General features: G+C 43.5%; 1 protein-coding gene across 7 annotated transcripts in view; it reads right to left on the bottom strand.

Annotated features, from left to right (window-relative positions):
* Nucleotides 1-18,850, bottom strand: part of ADAM23 (ADAM metallopeptidase domain 23) — a 180,085-nt gene extending 161,235 nt beyond the window's left edge. For all 7 annotated transcript variants that reach the window (XR_003899754.1, XM_026647693.2, XM_026647690.2 and 4 more), the window contains exons 1-2: nucleotides 18,438-18,850; nucleotides 17,093-17,310 (exon numbers count right to left, since the gene is read on the bottom strand). Coding sequence is in view for 6 of the 7 variants with exons in the window: in XM_026647693.2 (XP_026503478.1) it covers nucleotides 17,093-17,310; nucleotides 18,438-18,609 (390 nt within the window). In the remaining variant the exon portion in view is untranslated. The remainder of the gene's footprint in view (nucleotides 1-17,092; nucleotides 17,311-18,437) is intronic.
* Nucleotides 18,851-26,493: the final 7,643 nt, after the last annotated feature.

Genomic DNA, 26,493 nt, shown 5'->3' with positions numbered 1-26,493 from the left:
GGTACAGGGAAGGAGCAGGGCAAGGGTGTTTGGGTTTGTGCGATTACATAGTTGGCAACCCTATTTTCAACTGAAGTGTGGGCGTTAGAGGGGAAATGCGTGACAGGGAGCATGTGTGCGGGGGAGAGACAGAGTGTGCACTGGGGGAGTGTGTGAGAGAGTGGGGGGGAGTGTGTATGAGAGATAATGTGTGTTGGGGGACAGTGAGTATGTCAGCATGCTTTTTCTTTAAGTTCAGACAGCAATCGAGGCAACCAGTCCTGAGATCGGGGAGGGGGACACCCTCAACATCAGCCCCTGCCTCCCTCCGGCTCTGCACAGCACACCAGTCACACACACACCTGCCCCTGTGCTCCTAGTGTCTGAGAGAGCAGGATTCCGTGTTATTGATTTGATCTTTGCTGCCAGAGCGACATGCTAAGCTGTCAGAACTTCCCAGAGCTTTGAAAGGCGAGGGGCACATGCCTGTGTAGCACCAATGCATTTCTCTGCTGATTCACACAACACTCAAGAGATTTATACTGTAACATATGAAGAGATCCTTCCTAGATACACATTTCCACAGAAAGTAGAGAAAAAACAAAAAACACAGAGCAGGTTTCTTTTATAAATTAGCACTAAAACTATATGCTAATATAAGCATAAACCACTAAGTATTAACTTATATGAATAGCTGTTTTCTTGATGTTGTAGCCATGTTGATCTCAGGATATGAGAGACAAGGTGGGTAAGATAATATCTTGTTGGCCACTATAGAAAGAGTAAAGTTTTCTTAGTTTCCTTTATAGTGCTGGTGTACGTTTTTATCAACTCCATGTTGTAGGAAATCTATGCCATTTGTTGTACCACCTCCACCCTTGTCTCTGACTTTGTATGTATGTTCATCAACTAGTATTCTAAATGTACTATATACTAATTGGTATCTCCAGATGGAGTTAATATTCACAAGGGTCCTATAAGTATTAAGTTCACATATAATCTTTCCCCATTCTTAACAATTAATGCATTTCATAACTAAACAGTGTACACAATATTGCTGTCACAGCTGGCTCAAGCATGCACGCTTACAACATACAGGCCATCAATGAAGGAACAACCCTAATTATCTGCTTCAGTCACAAGTTGGAAAATCACTTATTAGCAGACCACATTGTCATTTTGATGAATGTTAGCTCCACAGAGCAAAGAAAGCAGACACTTTTATCTTACCCAGACACATGTCCTGCTTACTCTTTATATTGCTCCACAGTACTTTAAAAAAAAATGCAGACAACTAGACAAGAGTCACTATTTCCATGTAGTATAACTTGGTTCAGGAGCATTTTCAGAACCACAATTCACAGAGGAGGAAAGGGTACCCGATATACTATGGCAAAAACACCCCTTAATTCTTTAGGGTAGATCACGGAAGTGGTTCAGAGTCTCAATAAGAGAGTACAGGCTGCAGTGATAACAGAGAAACATATAAAGCTTAAAAAATAGTCCACTCGTGAGGCATGTAGGAAGTTCTCACACAAATGTCAGTGTTTGCAGAATCTAAGCTTTTCATTTAAAAAATATTAAATTTCTAGCTCTGTTTGAAAAAAAACTTACAAGTGTGAATTAAGGACAGTTGCTTTCTTCCTTGTTCTACATCCAGCTCCAATGCCTCTTCTGCTGCTGAGTCTTGTCAGTTTTCACTGCAAATATGCAAAACCCTGTGTGTGGGCAGTAATGACAAGAATCAGGCCTGTTTTACTCTGCTGTAGCACAGGAAGGCTGCAAGCAGCAGAAGCAGGCACTAAGCTATTCACTGGAGAGGAGGACCCATGAATAAAAACTGGGAGGAGGAACTGATTAACAGAAACACACCATCACCTCTGCTTCAGCCAGAACACTGAGATATACATTGCACTAGGGGGCAGGAAAAATGTTTCTTCTCCCTGCCAGAAAAGCGAGAGAGGGTTAGGACAAAAAATCAAATATCTATTAGCCAGAGGCTACAAAAAATGGAGCCTTTCCAACTGGTCATTTCTCCTGAACTTTGTCTTATTTTAGTCTTTTATTTTATATATATATATATATATAAATAAATAAATAAAGGTGCCCGTCTGGGGTTTTTAAGTGCAATCCCCCACCTACGTCAATGAACAAATAGACTGTGAAGTGAATACCATTGCTACAAAGGTTGCACCCAACTGAAGATGCCACTGTTTTCTTCTGTACTGAATACCTTGATCAGTCTCAACCATGTAGGAACTGAAGCTAAAGATGCATCCCATGACAACAGCTAACGTCCCATAGTTTTCCTCAGGACTGTTTTATCAAGACTGTCTCCTAGTTTAAGCTTGGGTAAACTTTAGGCTGCACTCACGGTATGTCTACACTGGCAGAGTTACAGCGCCACTCAGAAAGCACTGAAGGGAAACCGCTATTGTGTGTTCACACTGTCAGCAGCCTGCACAATAGCATGTTCACACTTGCGACACTTGCAGCGGTATTCGGAGCAGTGCACTCTGGGCAGCTATCCCACAGAGCACCTCTTCCTCTTTTGCCGTTAAGAGTTGAGGGAAGGCAGAGAGGGTCGCGGGGCATCCTGGGTCCTGTCCCAATCCCCCACGATGCATTGCTTCGTATCCCAGCAATCCCCGTCCGCATTTGGTGCCATCTTTCAATTGTTTGTGTACTGTGCGTCTGCCTCTTCGGTCTGCAGGAATGGATGCCACACTGTTGACCAATATTCTGCTCGCTCTCACTAACACTTCACGAGTGGCAGCGGAGTTATTCCTTAAACTACAAAGGCAAGAGGAGTTTGACATTGATCTCGCCACGCGTAGTAGCTATGACCCGAGATTGTTTGTGGCATTCACGGAGGTGCTGATGACAGTGGAACGCCACTTTTGGGCTCAGGAAACAAGTACTGAGTGGTGGGATCACATCGTCTATGCACATCTGGGATGACAAACAGTGGCTGCAGAACTTTCGGGTGAGGAAAGCCACATTCATGAGCTTGCCCCAGCCCTTTGGCACAAGGACACGAGAATGAGAGCTGCCCTGTCGTTGGAGAAGCGCGTGGCGATTGTACTGTGGAAGCTGGCTACTCCAGACTGCTACCAATCAGTCGCTAACCAGTTCGGAGTGGGACAGTCGACCGTTGGACTCATGTTGATGGAAGTATGCAGGGCCATTAATCGTAGCCTGCTCCAAAAAAACATGACTCTGGGCAATGTGCGTGACATTGTGGATGGCTTTGCACAAATGGGCTTCCCTAACTGCAGGGGGGCGATAGATGACACGCATATTCCAATTCTGGCACCAGACCACCTAGCCACCAAGTACATTAATCGGAAGGTATTTCTCTATGGTTCTCCAGGCGCTTGTGGATCACCGTAGGCATTTCACAGACATTAACGCAGGCTGGTCCAGAAAGATGCATCATGCACGCATCTTTCAGAACACTGGCCTGTTCAGGAAGCTGCCAGCAGGGACTTTCTTCCCGGACCAGAAGATAACTGTAGGGGAAGTCCAAATGCCCATTGTGATCCTGGGAGACCTTGCCTACCCCTTAGTGCTGTGGCTTATGAAGCCATACATGGGGCACCTTCACAGCAGTAAGGAGCGGTTCAACAACAGGCTGAGCAAGTGCAGAATGACGGTCGAGTGTGCTTTTGGCCGTTTAAAGGCCCACTGGCGCTGCCCATATGGGAGGCTGGACCTGGCCGATGACAATATTCCTATGCTTATAGCAGCGTGCTGTACACTCCATAATATTTGTGAAGGGAAGGGTGAAAGCTTCACTCAGGGCTGGACCACTGAGGCTCAGCATCTGAAGGCTGAATTTGAACAGCCAGAGACCAGGGCTATTAGAGGGGCACGGCGTGGGGCCATAAGGATCAGGGATGCGGTGAGGCCGCAATTTGAAGCTGAAAGTCACTAATATTTGTTGCTATGCTCAGGAGTGCAGTGTTTGTAATGCTAGGAGGTGATTGTGATTGGTGCAGAACTGTGAAGGTTTAAGAAAATTGCCTGTTGCTTTGCAGAGGTCTGTTTGCTTTCAATTAATGGAATAAAGATTGCTTTAAAATCAAAACAATTATTTTATTAAAAAACAACAACTGGAGGAGAGAGACAAACAAAAAACACCTCAGCACTCTGGGGGATGAGGGAAGGGAGGGTCCCAAGGCAGTTAAAGATTTGTGTATGTCCAGGTATCATATGCAACCTTGTCTTTGGAGTATAGTGCAGTGGGTACTGTACTTCCACATGGCTAAACTGCAGAGGGTTGGGTGTTGCGTGAAGTGAGTCCTGGGAGTCCACAGGGCTGGACTGTGACGGGGCAGGAGTGAAATGCAGCGGGTACAGACTGGAGCCAGGAGGTTGGTAAGAGTGTGTTGGCGGTGTCTGGGGGGCGCATGGGAAAGAGTTTTGCGACAGCAACCGCAGGGAAGGGCGGGCGCAGAGCTGCTCGGTTTGCAGTGCTAGTAGCGCCTGGAGCATGTCCGCCTGGCGCTCCATAACCTTTAAGAGCCGCTTTGTTCCGGTGTGCCGCATTCTCCTTTTGGTCCCTCTTCTCGCTGTTCCGCCACTCCTTCAATTCTTGTTTTTCGGCCCGGGAGTGCATCATGACATCACGCAAAAAGTCCTCTTTAGTTCTTCATGGCCGCTTTCTAATTCTGCGCAGCTGTTCAGCCAGCGATAACAAAGAGGGAGGCTGGGCTCCCAAGGTCATATCTGTGAAGCCAAAATGCAACATTTTACAGAAGCAGTATTGTTTGCAACACACAGGCCACTGATTCAGTGATTTAGAACACAGCCACTATTCACATACCTGTAGCTAACTGGCTGACACCAGGCAAGCACACGTGAGCCACAAGACCCCCAAATTGGTGAGTAACTGCAGGGGCAGGGGAAATCAGTGTTCCAGAACCGTACTGTACACTGGGCACGTGGCCCTTCGGGGAGAGCCAGCACTGTAGGGGGAGCCTTATAATCATTACTGTCCCCATATTTTCCACAGGCTGTGTTCATTACAGAAGATATCTCGCTGCTGAGGGTGAGCAGGGAATCAAGGGAGGGTCTTCTCCAAGCCCTGGCCCTTATGCAGCTCTCCTGTGTGCAGCAATGGTCCCCCACCCCACCCCCCAGTGATGGAAGAGTGGCACGAGAAAGTTACCTTTAATGGGGCAAGAAACAAAGCAGTTCCACCACTCAGACTAGGCATGTGGTGGTATCCGAATCATACAGACACCAAGCCTGCTTTCTGTAACCCTCCTGCCCCCAACAACTCGCTTCAGCGATTCCCAAAATCAAAGCCACTTACCAAGGGCCTCCTCTCCTGTTTGTGCTTCGCCAAGCTCCGACTGGCAAGCCTCCTCCGGGTTAGAGAACAACTCCTGGCTGCATGCATCTCTGACCTCCGAGTCGTCCTCTGCGTCTGGGTCCCCCTCCACATCCTCGTGCAAGATTTCTTCCGCCTGGCTCGGTCCACTCTCGACTGGCACATGAACCACCGAAGTATCCACAGTGACCTTCGCAGTGGAGGTGGGGTCGCCACCGAGTATCACGTCCAGCTCTTTGTAGAGCCGGCAGCTCATGGGTGCAGCACCAGAATGGCAGTTTGCTCCCGCGCCTTGTGGTAGGCATTCCGCAACTCCTTCACTTTGACCCTGCATTGTAGTGTGTCCCGGTCATGGCCCCTTTCTGTCATGCATCGTGAAATCTGTCCATAGGTATCATAATTCCTACGGCTGGAGTGCAGCTGGGACTGGACAGCCTCCTCTCCCCAAATGCTGATGAGGTTCAGCAGCTCGGCATTGCTTCAAGAGGGGGATCGCCTGGTGCGTGGAGCAGGCATGGTCACCTGGAAAGATGCACTGAGACCACTGCACACATCACCGAGCAAACAGGAAGGGGACTTTCAAAATTCCCAAGGAATTTAAGGGGTGGGGCTCACGGTTTGTCACCTGAGGGCAGGGCAGTAGAGTTCAAACCGATGACCAGAGAGATGAGAACAGGCATTGTGGGACACCTCCCAGAGGCCAATCACAGCACTGTAATCGATCAGGGTGTCTACACTGGCACCGGGGGCTGTAACCCCGGCACAGAAAGCTGTACACCTCCCACCAGGGTGGTTTTTTTACAGCACTGTAACTGCGCAGTTTCTGCGCACTAAGTGGCCTGGCAGTGTGTACACCTCAGGAGTTATGCCACAGAAAGCTGCTTTACTGCGCAGAAACTTGCCAGTGTAGACAAGGCCTCACTCAGTTAAAAATGAAAGCCTGAGACCTCTTAGGTTGGATGTGTCTCAGCCTCACATCTTTTAAGCAGGGACACTTAGGATAAAAATATCGCCCCAAAGCTGGCTGGGATGATCTCTTCAATTAAACACAAGCAGCTGAGCAGACAATCGCTCAGAAGACCTAATATACAAGATTGTTTGTTGTAGCATTCTCTTGACAATCTGAACTACTCTTTCTACTAATCCATTCCCTTGTAGTTGCTAGGTGCTGAAAGGAATACTTTATTCCAAAGTCATACTTTATCCCACCAGCTTGGAATTCATGGCAAACTGTTCCCATCAGCAACTATTTCTTCTGGAATTCAAGAATGAGAGCCTTTTAATGTCTCTGTGAGCTACTGACTTGTGGGTCTAATGAGAAGAAGAATGTTTACAAACCCACAAAAAAAGTCAATGGCTATCCGATAGGTATGTCCCTTTTCTTCACATAAGTTTAGTGCCAATTCTTTTCCAAGGACTACCAATTAACCCTGAGTATTAGAGGCTCTTTGGATTGTGTTTTTCTGGCCACTCTAAGTCTAGGACAGTTAAGATCTGTCCTATGCTGGGACACCACAACTGATACTTTGGCTTGCCCCTGGCATTTTGTGAGACTGATGTCTCATGTATTCTTCACCATGAATCATCTTTCAAGGACTATAGGGTCACAAAATTGCCATAAGCTGTCATCTTTGGTGAATTCTTGTATCATTGCATGGAAGTCACAGGCTAGATGTGGGACCCTGATATTTAAAAAACAAAACAAAACAAAACAAAAACAAAAAAAAACACCTGTGTGAACTATATCTTACAATCCTGGATATAGTGGGTAGTTATGAATCAGCATGAGTGTCTATTTTAATCAGTTCTAATTTTTATTAGAAAGCTATTAGGACACTCAAAATGGTACCAATATGTGATTCTATATAATCGCAAGCTTCTGCAGAATGTGGGTAACCAACGGAACTCCCTGATAAAGTGTAGCCGCCACCACAAACTTCCCTGGAGCATATTTTACAATAGGTGTCAAAGCACTAGCAATCTCTAGCATGTAAGAGGCCCCCTATCTGTGTCTTTACTGTTTGTTACTGGAGACAGTGGACCACGGTTGTCTGAAGCTTGAAAATACCAAGACCTTGCAAATATTTTGTGAGCCTCTGATCAAATGTTCTCTCCCTATTTTTGTATATTGGTCCAAGAGTCTAAAAGCCGTCTAGAACAATATGCTACAGGTTTCTAATCATTTGCATGTAAATGAACTATCAGCACATCCAGACCATAGCTGCCAACATCTTCCACAATGGCTCTAGATTTAGAAACAGCATAAAATGTATAGGGATGTGGTCAATAAATTATTTAGATCCTTAAAAGCATGTTCCTGTGCTTTAACCCAGATTCACAGAGCAGTTCATAACAAGCTTGGCCTTTTGAGGGTAAACTAGATATGAATTTGCTCAATAGCTATATCATTCCAAGAAACTGCATAGGTTCTGAATTCTTTTAGGTGGTAGCATTTCAACTATACTTTGATAAAGGGGGATCGGAGGGCAGATCCAGATAAAATCAATCACATGCTCCAAAAACTGTAGCTCAATTTTCTGTTCAGTACATTTTCCTCTATTTCATTTTAATCCAGTAAGTAACCTCAATTGCCTTCAGAACTTATTCCAACCTTACAATATGATTTTCCTCTAACTTAGACTAAACTAAAATGTCACCCACATACACTTCCATTCCCTTCAGCCCTTGCAGAATTTCTTTCATTTTCCTTTGGAAGATTTCTTGGGCACTTGTGACACCAAACAGAAGCCACAAAAGCCTTATTTTCTGAATGATATCATCATGGTTGGAAGTTCAGCACTTTCAGCATAAAGCAGAACTTTCAAGAATACACTAGCTTCACCTAGGTCCCAATTCAGCAGTGTACTTACAAACTCGCTTAACTTTAAACACATGCTTAAGTGTCAATGAAGTCAACATACACATAAAATAATGTTACAAATGGTGTTTAGATACATAGTATCTAGGAGATCTGTGACGGGTTAGACCCCCTTTGGGATGCCACCTGATGTACTGGGGCTTCACTGAGCCCCTCCTCCTGCTCCACCAGCCTGGACTCCCTCTCCCTGTTTTGCTGAATTAGGCTCTCCATCCTCTTGCAGCACATACAGTGAGGTTGGGGGCCCACATCCAACTGCAGACACAGACTGAAGTCAGCTCTGTGTGAGAGGATTCACCCAGCACTCACGTGCACACCCCTTTTGGGGAATAAACTCAAAATAACACTGTCTTGTGCTGTACAGAAAGATCTGCACAGAACAAACTCCTAAAAATATGCCCTCTCCTTCAATGTGAAGGGAGACATGCACAACTTATCCTCCCCACCCCCATTAGAAATTGCATAAACTGGGTTTAATAATAAACAAAACAAATTTATTAACTATAAAAGGCAGATTTCAAGTGAATATAAGGGATAGAAAACAGAACAAAGCAGATTACTAAGCAAATAAAACAAAACACGCAAACTAAACTTGATTCACTAAAGAAACAGGTTACAAAATGTAATTTCTCACCCTAAATGTTGAATTAGGCAGGATGCAGAGTTTCTGTAGCTCAGAGTTCCAATTATTTCCTCTTACAGACTGGACCCCTGTCTCAGTCTGGACTCACCCCTCCTTTCCCTTAGTTCCTTTTTCCCCTCAGGTACTTTCAGCAGTCCTTCTTCTTGGGTAGGCAATGTAGGAGAGTCTAGATCAGAGGTCAGCAACCTTCGGCACAAAGCCCATCAGGGTAATCTGCTGGCAGGCTGCGAGACATTTTGTTTACGTTGACCATCTGCAGGCACAGCTCCCCGCACCTCCCAGTGGCCGTGGTTGAGCCAATGGGAGCTGCGGGAAGCCCGCCAGCGAATTACCCTGATGGGCTGTGTGCCGAAAGTTGCCGACCCTTGGTATAGATTAAACCTCCCCTTTCTTCCCCCCCCCCCCCCGCCCCCAGGCTTAAAAAGGATTTTCCTGAGGCAGGAAACCTTTGTTTGATCCCCATCCATCTACAGAGGAAAAGTACCAGCAGTGTTCAAGGTGGTATTTTGTATCAGGTGATCTTATCACGTGACCTGGTAGTATCACATCTACATCCCAGGATGCCTCTCAGGAAGGAGAGAGATTAGTATCTTCAGTCTTATTGTTTCTTCCTAACAGCCCATCAAAGCTGTGATGACCAGTTATCTGGTGGGTGTCTCACAAATACACACACAGTTGTCATTGTTACATAGTCAATATTCCTAACTTTAGACACAGAAATGATACAGGCATACAAATTGGATAATCACGTTCAGTAAATCATAACCTTTCCAATGATACCTTACATGAGTCATCTTGCATAAAATATATCTTGGTTATGCCATATGCATATCATAACTATATTTCTATGAAGAATACGGGGTGTAACGTCACAGGATTATTAAGGTCCCAATCATGCAAAGCGCTGAGAGTGCTCAGTACTTCTCATAATCAGGTTTTACCACATGCCAGCCAATTCGGCAAGGGCTTTTCTACACTTAGTGCTGCAACAGTACAGCTGCACTGCTGTAGCGCTTAGTGAAGGTGCTACCTACGCCAATAAGAGAGCTCTTCCCATCAGCATTAAGTACTCCACCTTCCCAAGAGGTAGTAGCTATGTCGACAGGAGAAGCCCTACCGTCAACATAGCACAGTGTACATAGAATCATAGAATATCAGGGTTGGAAGGGACCTCAGGAGGTCATCTAGTCCAACCCCCTGCTCAAAGCAGGACCTAATCCCAACTAAATCATCCCAGCCAGGGCTTTGTCAAGCCTGATCTTAAAAACCTCTAAGGAAGGAGATTCCACCACCTCCCTAGGTAACCCATTCCAGTGCTTCACCACCCTCCTAGAGAAAAAGTTTTTCCTAATATCCAACCTAAACCTCCCCCACTGCAACTTGAGACCATTACTCCTTGTTCTGTCATCTGGTATCACTGAGAACAGTCTAGATCCATCCTCTTTGGAACCCCCTTTCAGGTAATTGAAAGCAGCTATCAAATCCCCCCTCATTCTTCTCTTCTGCAGACTAAACAATCCCAGTTCCCTCAGCCTCTCCTCATAACTCATGTGCTCCAGCCCCCTAATCATTTTTGTTGCCCTCCGCTGGACTCTTTCCAATTTTTCCACATCCTTCTTGTAGTGTGGGGCCCAAAACAACAGGAGTTCGGTCAGTATAGCTGCGTCGCTCAGGGGTGTGGATTTTCCACAACCCTGAACAACGTAGTTATAATGACACAAGTTTGTAATGTAAACCTTACAAACTTACATGTGTACAAACAAACTTTACATGATAGATCATGAAATTAATTAGAGCACTTATATTTTAAAAAAAAATCCAAAGCGCCTTCATTAGTGCAGTAACGTATGTATGAAACAAGTTATAAAACTCTGTTTTAAAACTCAGGATAGGTGCTGTGTTTGAGAAGGGCAACCTTAACTCTAATATTTGAGGATTTTGGTTTATTTGGAAAATATTTTTTAAAAAACACATACCTCTTATTCTTGAAAGCCACTGCAACCTAATCTTGTTTGTTTGTTTTGTTTTGAATAATGTTTACAATGTACGAGATCATTTTCAATCCAATGGCAGGTAAATTAGGGAAAGATTTCATTGACATATCAGGACTGAAGAGCAGCAGGCCTGACTACATAAGTAGAAAACAGAGACATAGTATCGTCTCACCATAAGATACTACACAGCCTCTTCTGAGGAGCACAGTCTTCCAGAGGATTTCTGAGGAGTTATTTCAACTGGAACTCATTTTATTTGCATGAAGACTTGCTTCCTTAGGGTTTCATCTGCTCCTGCTTACTTTTCACATAAAAGTTTATCTTCTGTACCCACCATCTTCTTACTAATTGTAATTTTTAAACAGTGATGCATGGGGAATTAGCGTTCATCTGTATTGACAAGGTGCCCAAAGACTTAATTAGAGTCAGGGCCCCCAGGATGCCACACTCTATACAAACATACAATCCCTGCCCAATGAGTTATAAATTTAAGACCCAGATGGTAAACGCCTCCTTATACAGAAGTAGTCCTACTGACTTCAACTGAACTATTCATGTGAGTGACTTCTCACTATAATGAGTGAAGGGTTCTCTATGTTGCCCTAACTTAAGATGATGCAACAAATAAATTAATAATAGTGGAGGGAAAAGGAGGATAAGGGCAAAAACAACAACTTATATGCTGCCTTTCACCCTATGATCTCAAAGCACTCCACATTAATAAACTTCATAATACCCCTGTAAAGAAGGAATTATGCTCAACTTATAGAGAAAGAAATTGAAGGATGTAGCGTCCCAAGGTCAGTCAGTGGCATGGGAGGAATAGAAGCCAAAGTACTGACTCTTAAACCCCTATTCTAAATACTCCCTCCCCAGGAAAATTTGATTTTCTTACAAATAAAACAGGAATATTTTAATGTCTATAAAATATTACACTTGCATGCATCTTTCTGGGATAATATTAGAAGGTGAAGGTGAATCTAAATACATTATAATGCAGTACAGGTGTGCTATTATCCCAACCAAGAACATCTTCTATTATATATTTGGTGATTTTTCAGACATAAAATAGGTTGCTAGCCTGGTGAGCTTCTCAGCCATGGAGCCAAAAAAGCATTCAGGTACCAAAATGTTTTAAAATATTCTACTTGTTGCTGAAGGAGAAATACATTCAACATTCAGCCGCTGCACTGTCTATAACTTAGAAATTCAAGCTTTCATCTAGCCAAAGAGATAGTGACAGTGGGTTTCTGTCTAGGATCAGAGAAAAATGTGGAAGATCAGAAGATAAAAAAGATTGGGAGGCCCTTACTGATAATTTAGACTATTTAGACCTAATTATGGTGGCCTTTCAATGAAGATATGATAAACAGAAAAATCACTGGGGGGTACAAAGCCTAAGTAGTGTAAGATGCTTGTGCAAGCATATACAGTAGATGGCAAATAGATTTAAAAGATACACAAATAGTTTGTTTACCTGAGAAGACAATCAGTTCTCTGCTAAAGGCTACTTTTAAAAAAAAATAAGTGTGGTAAGTTTTCAATTTTTAAAAATATTTTTAAATGGTTATAGCACTTCTGTACATGACCAGGGTTGCAACAGTGGAGACTAAAGTCCTCTAGCCACAGAATATGTACAGCATACACAGTGGAAGTGCACGATTCCCCATACTGCACTGTGGCTGTGCCTCAGTCATGACTTGATGTATCAGGTTGTTTCTTTTGTTTCTCTGTTTAATTACTTGTATTACAGTAGCACGTAAGGGCCCAAGGCAGGATCAGGTCTTGATTGTGCATTTACTGTAAAAACATTTAAAATAGATTGTAAACTCTGAGTCAGGGACTAAGTTACAATGATAACAGATGACATGACAACAGTGGTCATGCATCCACCACACAAAAATACAAGAATTAAAAGAAACCACCAGCTCATTACACATAAAACAACTGCACAGGTGTCAGAAGGTAATGACAGTCACCATGTCCTGGGCCTTATTTGTACTGATGACATAAAGATTAAAAGCTCTGTATTATATCCCATTACTAATCTTCATGAGCCACTCAATCCCTCACTATGTTTTATATAATCATACATTCATAAATGTTTAGTATACTGTAGTATATTTTGTTGTTCATAAGACATTTGTATTTATGAAACACAGTTTTTCATATAAACGGATGTTGACAAATGATTTAGACCCCAAAGATAATTTAAGTCCCCACAATTTAATATCTATAGGAAATGTTTTAATGAAGTACTTTGAATTTCAATTATATAGCTTTCTTTTTTGTTAGACATCCCCCGCAGCATTCGCAACCCAAGCACTACAGAAAAGAAACAGAAAACGAAAACTGACTAGACAAATAAGTCAAAACAGCAGAAAGAGTTTTTAAATAATCAGTACTGTCACAAGAGTCACCAGTAAGGACTTCAAAAATATATTGGACCAAATTCTCCTCTTAGTTACACCAACGTGATCCCAATTATTGCAACTGGGTTACACCAGTATAACTGGGAAGAGAATACAACCCATTATTTTTATCTTGACACTATCTCTTTAAATCATATACATCTTCCAAAATAATCATCTTGTAAATACTTTACCATCAGGAAGAGATGTTTAAAAGAAAAAAAATGCTATTTTAAAAACCTTTCTGCATTGCTCTATTTCTCCTCCGACATACACCTCTCTCATTTTACACACTCATACATTCCATAAGCTTTGCATAGTGATTCAGCATTTAGGAGGCATTCAGGCCCAATCCCACAGCCAACCATATGGGGAGCTCCCATTCCCATTAACCTCAATGGTAGCTGCACAGAGGACTTACAGGATTAAGCCCTTTATTTCTAGGCACTTCAGTACCAATTACATATAAAAGATGCAATAAAACAATGCTCACAAAACAAGATTTGGGGTCATACATCTCATTAAAATGCATAAAAATATCAAACATTTCTTTCCTTAACTAACTAGCACGTTTGAAAAAGGATGTCATGTTTGCCCCCTCGTTATTTACACCTAAATTATCAATCCTAAAAATAGACCTCTTGTTGACTGATTTTGAAAATTATAAATTTATCACTTACAATGTGATCACCTCTTTACCAATAATTCATGAAAGGCAATTCCTGACCAGAAGGCCTTCCAAAACAAGACAGACATATAAAAAACAGAATGCAGTGGGAAATCCAAAGATGCATATAACTTGCTTATTTGTCATTATAATATTTGGGAAAGGATAAAAAAAACCCACTCATTTCATGTGGTAAGAATAGTATCTTGGCAAACTGTGATTGGGAGATTATGCATTTTTAGTGCATTTTTGTGCTGTCCTCCATGATACAAATACGCAGGAGGAGGAAACAAAATGTTGAGGGAGGAATTGTTGGTGGAGTAAATGAAAAGAAGAGGATAGGTATGGGACAAGGTCCAAAATATAAGCTCGGCTGGAACTGTCAGTACTTTGGAAGTACAGTTGAGCAATTTAAACATAATGCAATGCACAAGGGAGAATCCAGTGAAAGCACAGTCAATCCCTTTGCTATGTGAAAGGGATCAAAGCAGTGGAAGTTCAGCTCCAAAAGGGCAAAAACCCATCAAGGAAGAGAGCCAACAAGACATGTTCTGCTTGACCTTCAAGCTTACAGAAACTCCTCTGTAAGAATATTGCATAATGGGGCTAGTCAGGTCAAGGGGGCACAGCTGAGTGGAAACGAGAGCCACTCTACACAGTACTCAGCCCTGAGCATACCCATTGAAATTAATGGTAACAAGATCAGCATTAACTCCTGCAGAGTTCTGCTCCATCAACAGTTTCTACACCCGGGATTCTCAAACTTCATTGCATCATGACCCCCTTCTGACAACAAAACTTACTACATGACCCCAGGAGGGGGGGACTGAAGCCTCAGCCCACCCAAGCCGCACCACCCGAGGTGGAGGGGCAAAGCCCCAGGGCTTTAGCGCCAGGTGAGGGGCCTGTAACCTGAGCCCCACCACTCAGAGCTGAAGCCAAAGCCTGAGCCCAGCTGCCCAGGGCTGAAGCCCTCGGGCTTTGGCCTCGACTCAGGGAGGTGGGGCTTGGACTTCAGCTTCTGCCCCGGGCCCCAGCAAGTCTAATGCCAGCCCTGGTGACCCCATTAAAATGGGGTCACAACCCACTTTGGGGTCCTGTCCTACAGTTTGAGAACCACTGTTCTACACAAACCTGAGGTAGAGACTAGGGCACAGGAAGGTAGGGAATGGCATCAAAACTCCTTAAAAAAACAAAAAATAATAATACATGGAGAAGTAACACAAGGAGAGACTGGTAAAGCGGCTGGATGTGCCCCAAGACCTGCAAAATTTCCCCACAAATCTCAGATCATCTACATTATTCCCAGACCTACATCCCCAAATCTTTCTGGAAGCCTGCAAACACTTTATTCCCCACACTGCACCACCCTGAATTTCCTCCTTAAGTTTTCCCTTTCTGCAAGAAGTCAGAAGAGAAAAGAGCAAGACAATCCTTATCAGTAAATTTGGAAGATACTAAGGAGAGAGAATAAAGAATTTCTAATGAGCAACTACACAAAGGAAATATATTTCCGTAGAAATCTAGAAAAGCAGTACATGAAGTCAAAAATAGGCAACGATTACAATACAAAGAGCTTTACTAAATTTTGTTTATATAATAATTTTCTTAAAGAGGAGCTGGACAAATGGATAAATGTAGATACCTCTGGAAATTGTTCAGAATTCAGCATCAAAGAAATGTGTAGATGAAATATTTTTCTATGTGCTAGTGCTACCACTCCTTTTGGGAAACATGCCATATTATTCCCTATCATTTATCATTCTGTGAAATACTTCAAACTTCCTCTCCCTCTCCCTCCCTAACCTCCCACACACACACCCATACATCACAACCACATGAGTCCACACTTTGGAAAGTGACGTTTCAGTCCTGTGAGATACTGTGATGTCATTTCTGCAAGTAGCATAGTAGGAAAATGAGGCTAATTAAACAGAATTCCAGCAATGGACTCACTTTTCTATAGTACCCTAGAATATTCCTAGAAATCGTCTGAGTATCCATCAGCACCTGCCAGGATCTTGTATTTCTGTGCTGAATTACCTAGTAAGCACCTCCCTCCTCATTAAACTCTAATTAGAGACTCCGAATAATTTTAAATGAGGAGGCCCAAATGATATTATTTATAATTAGCTCAAAATTACCACAAGCTATAAAATGTTATACAATGCATGTCAAAATATTAACAAATTTAGAGTCATTTATTTAAATAACATCAAGCATAGTGAATTTGTTTGATCTTAGTAGAAATCTAATCTAATTCAATAGGAACACCAATGCATCAGAGTCTCATAGCAGTATTCTATACACAGATCCAACTTTTCATGATAAGAATAGAGACATTGATCTCTTCTTGCACAAATCCTCTTCACCTTCCAAAATGTTATCTTTTCAATGCAGAATCCATGGGCAGGAATAAAATTCCTTTATCCTTTTTCAATGGAAAAGCATTTTTCAAGTAATATAAAATGGTTTGAAAGAGATATTTTGAGGTATATTTACTTCTAGACCTGACCATTATACAAAACCAATACCATATTCCTAAATCACACATCAATTCAGGCACATTTCTACTGACCAGCTCAGGTTTATAAATCTGTATCAGCACAAGATAAATAACATTTTTTTCAGTTTTTAATTATAAAAGTGTTCAGTTTCTGACTAAAGATTTTGAAAACTGGCAACTTTTATTATTGTTACTGAGCATGCATTAGCAGGAAACCAGAATTTAGTTCATTTAGCAACACTTTGAGTTAAATGGTCTCATGTTTAAAAACAAGGCAAAGGCCACAAACACTTGAGTAGTCTAGCACAATTTTAAAGAGTATTTTGCTGCTTACAGTATCACAATTCAGATTAAGTCAAACCAATGTGATCTATATGGGGATTATAGGCCAAAAAATTGCTGAATTGTGATCCAATGCCAAAACTTCCCTAAAATACCAGGATTAGTGATATTAATCTAGAATTTCAATTCAGGCCTATCTTTAAATTTCCACAATATTTTTTTTTAAGTGGAAACATATTCTAGATTAATTGTGTTTTTTTTCTTTCACTTCTAAAAGTGGTGCAATGACCTCTGAAGTCTTGGTGTCCTGCTAAATAAATATTCTAAAGTAATACAGTTCCACAACAGATACTATTACTTTTAAACTACTGTACATTGTCTCTTTTGTCCCTACCTTGTTGTGTTTCTGCTGGTGTCTTGCCCTAGTGTCCAGGATATGGTAAGGGCTTTCAGAGTCTCTGTTGATATAATAGACCAGTCTTGAAGGCAGTGTGATTTCTTTCTGGATTTCATTGCTCTGGTTGTTATTCTTACTGCTACTCTGTAGAAATGTATTCTCTTTATCTGCCAGTGCTCCTGCTATTCCTCCTGCAGTTTCATTCCAATGCAGAGCTGAGGAAGAAAAGTAGCCTGCCATAAACTAAAGTGCATAAAATGAAGCTAGAGATATGTTTTGCTGTATTCCAGTGTATTATTCGCTTAAACAGAAATAACAGACTGCTCATTAATGCAGTATGTTTGATTCATTTTTACACTTTAAACGTTTTTCTGCTATCATGTATTATTTAAATTCATGTATATTTTCACATGCAATTTCGGATGTTGAGTATTTTAAAGCCTTTCATCTTGGGGGAAGGGAGGGGGAAATCTCTTAATGGACATGCAGTCCTCCCTTACACTTCTCTGTGCTGGCTGCACACAGGCACACTGTGCTGTAGTGAACCATGCATACATCTGCGAAACTGCTGGGAACACTCCCCACATTCCTAAGACAACTTGAGTCCCGAGTTTATGTGCACTGAATGTTAATCAATTCCCTTTACATAATGGCCAATTTTCCCTATTCTTGTAACTTTGAGAATGCCAAGAGCACTTCTAGCAGGCAGCATTCCAGGGTTTTCCTGCTCAAACCCCCATTTCCTTTCTGTTCATTTTCAAGGTATCTGGTATCAATCAATCTGGCAAGCAATATAATAGCAGTAATAATAATAATGGCATATTGAAAACAATTGCATCCAGCATTCCATTTAAATGCAGCTCAAACCTTCAAAAACATATTGTATTTTCAGATATGTTCTTCCCACAAACATCACAAAATACTCTCCCAAACATTATTTGTTTCTGCTTCATCAAAGCATTTTATACATAACCTCCCCACAACTGAATACAGGATTTAAAGAGGGGTTTAACCCATTACTGCTTGGAATTTTTAAAATGCACAAAATAGATACACGCCCCATATTTGGAGATATGGCAATGTCATATGCGGAGATATGACAATTACTATTAAATGCAGAAAACAGACTGGCATGGAAGATTCTTGGGGTGGGGGAAATGGATGGCTGGACAGATCACTCTTGCACACCCACACACCTGGCTCTCTCACACACACACAGATGGGCAGATCTCTCACACCCAGAACTCTTACACACACACACACACACACACACAAAACCACCCCCGTGTCCCCTGCGCCGGGGGCGGCGCGCTGCCAGCGCCAAGGGCAGCTCTCTACCCACCGGTGGCTGCAGCAGCCCCCCAGGGCTGGGGCCAGGCGGGGCCGGAGAGGAGCAGCAGCCCCAGCAGCAGTTGGAGGCGGCTGGGCGGCCGGAGCCTCAGGCAGGAGGCGGCTTCGCGGAGGCTGCGGCCGGAGAGGGGCTGCCGCAGGGCGCTGCTGCCAGGAGGCTTCATGGCTCATAGCTCCCGGGGCACCGCTCTAACGGGGGCTGGGGGCGGCCGCAGCGAAGGAGCCGGGGACGGGGCTGCCCCTCTGCGGCGGGGATCACAGCCACAGCCGCACCGCCGCCCTCATACTGCCCCGGGGGGAGTGTCTCTGGCGCTGTCCGGAGGGGGCGCGGCACCCCCTCCCCACAGGTCCCAGCTGCAGCTTCCACCGCGGCACCAGCTCGCCTGGCTCCCTCCTCGCCGCTTGGCTGCTAAGGGCTGCTGCTGCTGACTGGGCGCGCGCGACTCCGTCCCCCTCTATTCACCCACCCACCCACCCACCCATCGCTAGCGCGCGCACGGCGCCTGCTCCTCCCCTCTCTTCCCCATCCCCGGCGCGCGCCCGCACCCCCCCCATTACTCGTTCGCCTGGCGGTGTTGCGGCGCGAGCCCCCGCCCCGCTCCCCTCCCCACAGGCTTGCAACTGTCGCTGCGCGCGCACGCACCGGGAAGAGGCGAGAGGGTCTCAGGCGCAGAGATGGGGAAGAGCGCGCGCGCGCGCGAGACAGTGGTCCCTGATGCTGGCGGGCGGGGCGCGTGCTTCTTCCGTGCAAATGCAGCAGCGGCGAAGTGATGCAGCAGCCGGGCCGCAGAGAGCGCCGAGCCCCTGTCCCCCAATCCCCCCCCCGACCCCGGTCCCTGCTGCACAGGCGGGCAGCCCCCCACCCCTCCCCCCAGGAACGGGCACCTCTGCCTCGGCTCCGCAGGGCTCTGCCCGCCTGCCTCTCGCCAGTGGCTCACAGCAGGGATTTACTGGTTGCTTTGCGAAAGGCTGAACGCTGGACTAAGAATCAAATTGGACTCCAACTTCTACTTATTAAATGAAATGCGATGGGCCATCTTCTTATCCTGCGGTGTAAACAGAAATGTTACTTCTAACCACTTAGGAATTATTAAGGAGAAGTTGTCTGGCCTATGCTATGTAGGTGGGCAGGCTGGAGGATCACAATGGTCCCTTCTGCCCTGGGAGTCCATGAGCCAAGCCAACTCGTGTTTCAGACTTTCAGATTTGCATGACCTGGGTTCTTTCCTCGTTGCAATGAAACCAAATTTGCTAACAATTCTTGGCGAATTGAACATTTTATTTGCAGAAACACTGGATCATGGCGTTTCCAAAAACAAAATATGAAATTGACATTCTTGTCTGTGATCAGCAGTGGTGACAAGACAAGACTATCAGTTTCACTGGCCACTGCTGGGGTTCCCAGGATCTGCAGTTTCAGGGTATGGCCACCATGGGGCTTACCCTGGGACCAGGGAGCCTTGGGCTTCCAGGCTCCCTAAGTCCTGATGCAGAGCTGTGGATGTTGACTAGAAGTAGCAAAACATATCACTTTTGTGAATTGGCATCTCAGACCAGCTCTAGTCTTCAGTCACAAAAAATATAACAGGAAAGGCCTCAAATCAAGTTGTTTACTGCACCAGCTAATTGACTTCAATGGATCTCTGGGCCATTGCAAAGGTACATGCAGAACAACTTGAAAGTTCAGAGCCAAAGAAAGATACTTCTATGGAAGTACTGTCTGAGCAATGACTGCAGTGCTTTGCGCAATGTACTTTAAAAAGGCTGGATAATTTAATGAATAATAATAATAAATATAATAGCATTTTTTCTCCAAGGATCTGAAAGCACTTTCCAAAGGTGAGTAAGCATCATCTTCTCAATTTTATAGAAGGGGAAACCGAGGCACAGGACAGTTAAGTAATTTGCATAAGACTATATAGCTAGTCAGTGGGAGAACCAGAATGTTTAATATTTCCCTTAAAAATACTCAGACACTGGAAGGATGGAAGAAGAAGAGCATAAAATATCTTCAGCTGGCAGTGGATGAACATGGCAGAAATATATTAATCTTTTTTTGAAAATTATATACTGACTGAAGACAAGAAAAGACTGAAGACAAGAAAGCCACATATGCAGCAACAGGTTAGGAATGAAAAGCGTCCAGTGTCCTGGAATACAGATAAAGGTCCCAGTACTGCAGTCCTTACCCAGGCAAAGTACTCATGAACGTCAATGGGCATTATGGCTGAGAAAGGACTGCAGGACTAGACCCAAAGTATAGCAAATAGCCTGTATATATATGTGGCCAATGATTAGTTAAATTAAATCATTGAAGATGGAACATAATTTGATCAATAGTCAAGTGTTCATCATTATACAGTACACTGAAATTAATGGACATAACATGACACTCAGTGAGGGGTGACAAAATATCTTTGGAGGGGAGCCTAACATGATATATTTACTTTTTTTAAAAAGCATGCTTTAAGAATTTTTTATAAATCCCTTTATATTTCACAACTTTCACCTGATCAAGCAGAAATGGGTAGAGGTTGTTTGGTTTGTTTTTAAAAAGACAGATCATATTCCCAAAGTTGAGATCAACAGAGAAGATATAGATTAATCCTGATACTAATGAAAATTTTAGTTGCATTAGGAGGAAAAAATGAAGCTTGTCAGGACTGATGAATTGGGAATTTTTTTTTATATTCAGCTAACTAAAATATACCTCTACCTCGATATAATGCTGTCCTCGGGAGCCAAAAAATCTTTACCGCGTTATAGGTGAAACCGTGTTATATCAAACTTGCTTTGATCCACCAGAGTGCGCAGCCCCGCCCCCCCCCGGAGCACTGCTTTACCACGTTATATCCAAATTCGTGTTATATCGGGTCGCGTTATATCGAGGTAGAGGTGTAGTTTATTCTAGTGGTGAAATCAGTACGGGACAGTGGTTTTTCTCCAGAATATAATAGCTTCAAAAATTTAAGGGAGGCACTTTTGTTCAGTGGATAATGCACTGGACTGAGATCAGGAGATCTAGGCTCTATTCCTGGTTCTGCCACTGACCTGCTATGTGACCTTGAGCAAGTAACTTTACCTCTCTGCCTCAGGTTCCCCATCTGCATAACGGGACTAATGACACTTGCCTTCCTTTGTAAAGCACTTTGAGAGCTATTTTGTGAAAACATTATATAACAACTATTATTGGTATGCTTATAATTCTTACAAGTTCTTTTTCCTAAACGTGCAAGTTTCAGTTTTTGAAGAAATGTTTTCTTTTTTGTTTTGTTTTGTGGTAGTCCTTAGATGCTGTGGCAAATAGCAGAGAGTTTGCTCTATGCTTTATATTTTAAGGTAATTATTGGGACAGAACGGTTTGTTGAGAAATGGTTTCTTGTGTGTGGGCTGAAATTTCTGGATTGCCTGTGTGGTATTTATGAATGATTCTGTTTCCTCTGAGCATCAGGAAATGCATCCATGATAGCCCTATTTTAAGAAATGGCATAAGGTACAGTAAAGTAGTTCCAGTCAAAACAGTAACTTATGTTTATCATGAAAAATAAACATTGAAAACCAATTTCAACTTTTTACAATAATTCATCCAATCTATATAAACCAAGAGTTCACACCAATCCAAGTTCACCCCACAAAGTACTGTAGTTCCTTGGAAAAGGGGGTCTGAAGGATTCATCAGACACTCAAAAATCAAGTGACTGCTGTTGCCCCTTTGGCTGAACCAGTTGGCCAAAACTTGTGGCCTTGTTTCTCTTAAGAGGAGACATTAATAATACAAGTCAGGTATACTTTTTGGTGCAATCCTGTTTATTTACAAAGAATATACACAAAGTCCTGTTTCCCTGAACACAGCAGGAACAACCAACAGCAGGCAGCTTTGTTCACTGTTCCCAAGCCTCATGCAAGTTCCATTCCCCCAAAGAGCTCTGTCACACTGCTCTTTCTCAAGGCCACACTCAATAACTGCCTCTCTCACTCCCTGCTTGCTCTTTTGGCTTTCTGCCTCTTCCACACTCAGAGACAAGGTGGGTGAGGTAATACCTTTTATTAGACCAACTTCTGTTGGTGAGAGAGGACCAGCTTTTGAGCTTACAGGCTCTTCTTCAGGTCTGGAAAACTTACTCAGAGTGTCACAGCTAAATACATGGTATCACACACACACAGCCAAAAACAATCTGCTAGCCCCTGCATGTACAATGATGGAATCCCTCAAACCACACAGTTTGGCTTCTGATCAGTGGCTTCTATTGTTTCCAGCCACAACTATGCAAAAGGGACTTAATTGCTGTTTCCATTTAGTCTGAAAAAGGGTGTTTAGCACAACCATCAGTTTTAACCAGGTCTGATATGGTCTATAAAGCAAAGACCCACTTGATGGCAGCCATTAACATCTTGCAGCATACCAACACCCCCTCCCCTCCCCCCCCCCCAAAAAAAAACCTCAGCTCTGCCCATCATTCAATGGAGCTTAAAATGATGAAACCCTGAAGGATTTATTTCCCCGACAGAAAGAAAATAAATCATTTACGAAATTAAAATGTATACAAGTTTAGCTATTTTTACATAGTGTCTTTCTGTCATGACTTTTCACATCACCAATCCAAATCAATTTTACTTCCTCATCCTCTGTAAAGCGCATTGAGATGTATATACAAGCTAAGTATTGTTATTATTATTAGAAACTTTTAGTCATACAGCCTTTTTTAGAACAGTCATAGCAAACCTCAAATGATATTCTCCCCCTCTCCCACACAAGCTGTTATAAAAAAATGAAAAAGTGAACTACAAAAAAACAATTAAAAATGATACAACAGCTGAAAAGACAGAAGTTCCGTACACCTTTTTCACTCCTTTTAAAATGGAAATCCTGATGCAAGCTTAACTGTGGTGGCACTACCACCTCACCATAATATTGCTGTGTCACATTAGTGTCCTGGGTAGAGTTAGTGGTGAAAATTGGGATAATTTGCTCAAGGGCTTCCACAGATACAGTCCTCCAATAAAGGAGCTGATGTGAATAATCAAAGTGCTCAGACAACTACATGCATATCTTGAAAATTGGTATGCCACAAAAGGGGCTAGGGTAGAATCTGCAGTGAACATCTGAGGTTATTTGGTCAAGGACTTACTGATATACAACTCCTCTGCCCCCATGTTATAAGCTTCTTTTAACTTAAAAAATTATCTAAAATCCACATCCACAAAAGAGATTGTCTTGAAAACTGGCATGTCGTGACAGGGGATGGGATAGTGTTTGTAATACAAATTTTGGGGCATTTGGTGAAGGGGTTCCTGATATACAGCCACCCCCACATTATGATTTTTAAAAACTTTCAAATCGCTCTAACATCTGCATACATAGTGAGAATATCTTCGGTAGTATATGCCACAACAGTAGTGGGGTACACTTCTTGCTGCCAATTTGGAGTAACTTGGACAATGAGTTCCTCAGATATGGCCCCCTGAATAAGAAGCTGATTTTAGTAGACGCTCCCCGACTTACGCAAGAGTTCCGTTCCAGAACGCCGTGTGTAAGTCAAATTTTGCGTAAGTTGGGAACGTAAACCCAACAATTACGCAAAAAAAAAAAAAAAAGCTTATGGAACTTACAGAACTTTTTCCGTAAGTCGGGTTTGCGTAACCCGGGGAGCATCTGTATTCAAGTTGCTCTAAAACCCATGTGCATAGCAAGGTTGTCTTAAAATTGGTATTCCACAACAGGAGCTGGGATGGATTTAAGGAAAGGGAGGAAGAGAACGCCCATTGAGATGAATGAGTCAGTTCACCCTCTCAGAGCTATTGTGTCAGAATGTATTCATCTCCAGGGATGTTCGTCTGAGAACATCTCATTAAAATGAACAAGCCACTTCACACCTCTGAAATCCCTCTGTGCTGCAGAGGGTTGAGCAAAGCCTGTTCCCTCTTTCATTAGTGCCCAAGTGGAGTGTGGAGTTTAGGGCTTCCCTCCATTCCCCCTTGCTGCCTCCAAATGGTAGATGTGTTCCTCACAGCACATGGATTATCACCTTCCTTCCCTTCCTTATGATCCCTCCAGCCCTACAGGGAATAGGGAGGGGCCAGGAAGAGGGCAGAGCTGGTGACAATGAGGTGTCCTAAAGAAGACTTCTTGTGCTTCCTGTGAGGTGCCCAGCTCTCTTGCCAGCTCCAGGGAGCAGAGTTAATGTTGCAGGGACGGACTAGTGAGTACCTTCACTGTACTTCCAGTTTTTTTTCAGAGGTTTAAATATAGGTGCATTCAACTTTCTGGAAGCAGACATGGCACTACTGGTCAACCTTAAGTAAGTTTTTGGGAACTGAATTAATGTATTTAGATCAGATCAAGTTTCTATTGAGATGGCATACTATTGACAATATCATATTTGTAACTTATTCGGTTTTTGGCATATGCTAGATCCCTGATGCTGGGCGTTTATTCATTATGTAGAAGGTATTTGACCATGTAGAGTGGAGATAATTTATAATTATTGGGCAAAGCCCCAAGATGCACCAGAGCAACATGTGGTGCAACTGAGAATGATGGGAGTTTTTCCCACCACTTTTCTATCTTCCAACCTTGGAGACTGCCAGATTCTGAGCTGGTTTTAGTGCAAGATAGAGCAGCCTCAGAGCTGTTCTAACTTGCACTGGTGGGTAATAGCTCCCCAACAAGTATTCTGTTGGCCTAGATTTCTGGAGTAACTTGTGCTCTGACCTGTGCGCCTTCTGCTCTGACACCTCCCCAGCCTGCCCGAGAATCCTTTCTACACCAAAGAGGCCAAGTGTATAAAGGAAATATTCAGATTCTGCCTTAGTATCTGTAGTCCATAGGGCATAACAGTGTTCTTGGCAGGTCTGATGTCATAGAAATTCTAGAGGACTGGAAGGGACCTTGATAGATCATCTAGACCAATCCTCTGCACTGAGACAGGACTAAGTATTATCTAGACCATCTCGGACACGTGTTTATATAACCTGTTCTTTAAAACCTCCAATGATGAAGATTCCACAACCTCCCTAGGTAATTTGTTCTAGTACTTAACTTCCTAACTATGGTACAGTAATTCTTTGCTTAACGTTGTAGTTATGTTCCTGAAAAATGCGACTTTAAGCGAAACGATGTTAAGCGAATCCAATTTCCCCCTAAGAATTAATGTAAATGAGGGGGTTAGGTTACAGGGACATTTTTTTCACCAGACAAAACACACACACACACACACACACACACACAGTATAAGTTTTAAACAAACAATTTAATACTGTACACAGCAATGATGATTGTGAAGCTTGGTTGAGGTGGTGAAGTTAGAGGGTGGAAGAGTGTGGGCTATTTCCCAGGGAATGCCTTACTGCTAAATGATGAACTAGCATTTGGCTGAGCCCTAAAGGGTTAACACGTTGTTAATGTAGCCTCACACTCTACAAGGCAGCACAAATGGAGGGAGGGGAGACAGCATGGCAGACAGAGACAGAGACAAACACCCTGTGTGTGCGGGAGAGAGAGAGAGAGATGTGCATTGCCCGTTTAAGTACGTTGACACCACTCTAAGTACATTGCCTTTTTAATTAGATCAGGAAGTTGAGACAGCAGCTGCGGCCAGCAAGCTCTCTCCATCCTGAGCCCTGTTGTGTGTTCCCCCCCCCCCGCTCTTGCCCCCCTTCTCCATACAGAGCGGGGGGGAGGGGAACACCTTGACATTAACCCCCTCCCCCCCACAGCAAGCAGGAGGCTCCCGGGAGCAGATCCAAGGCAGAGGGCAGGAGCAGCACATGGCAGTGGGGGGGAGGGACAGCTGAACTGCCGGAAATTGATAGCCTGATGGGCGGCTGCCGCACAGGGAACTTAGGGGAGCGGGAAGCTGATAGGGGGGCTGCTGGTCCACCCTGGTTCCAAGCCCCCACCAGCTAGCTGCAACGGGCTGCTCTTCCTGCAAGCAGTGGACAAAGCAGGCGGCTGCCAAACAACATTATAAGGGAGCATTGCGCAACTTTAAACGAGCATGTTCCCTAATTGATCAGCAACGAAACAACGTTACCCGGGATGACTTTAA

This window comes from Terrapene carolina, unplaced genomic scaffold (assembly GCF_002925995.2).
Source record: "Terrapene carolina triunguis isolate 2854851 unplaced genomic scaffold, T_m_triunguis-2.0 Scaffold62, whole genome shotgun sequence".
Lineage (NCBI taxonomy): Eukaryota > Metazoa > Chordata > Testudines > Emydidae > Terrapene > Terrapene triunguis.
This window is presented reverse-complemented; position numbering and strand designations above follow the sequence as displayed.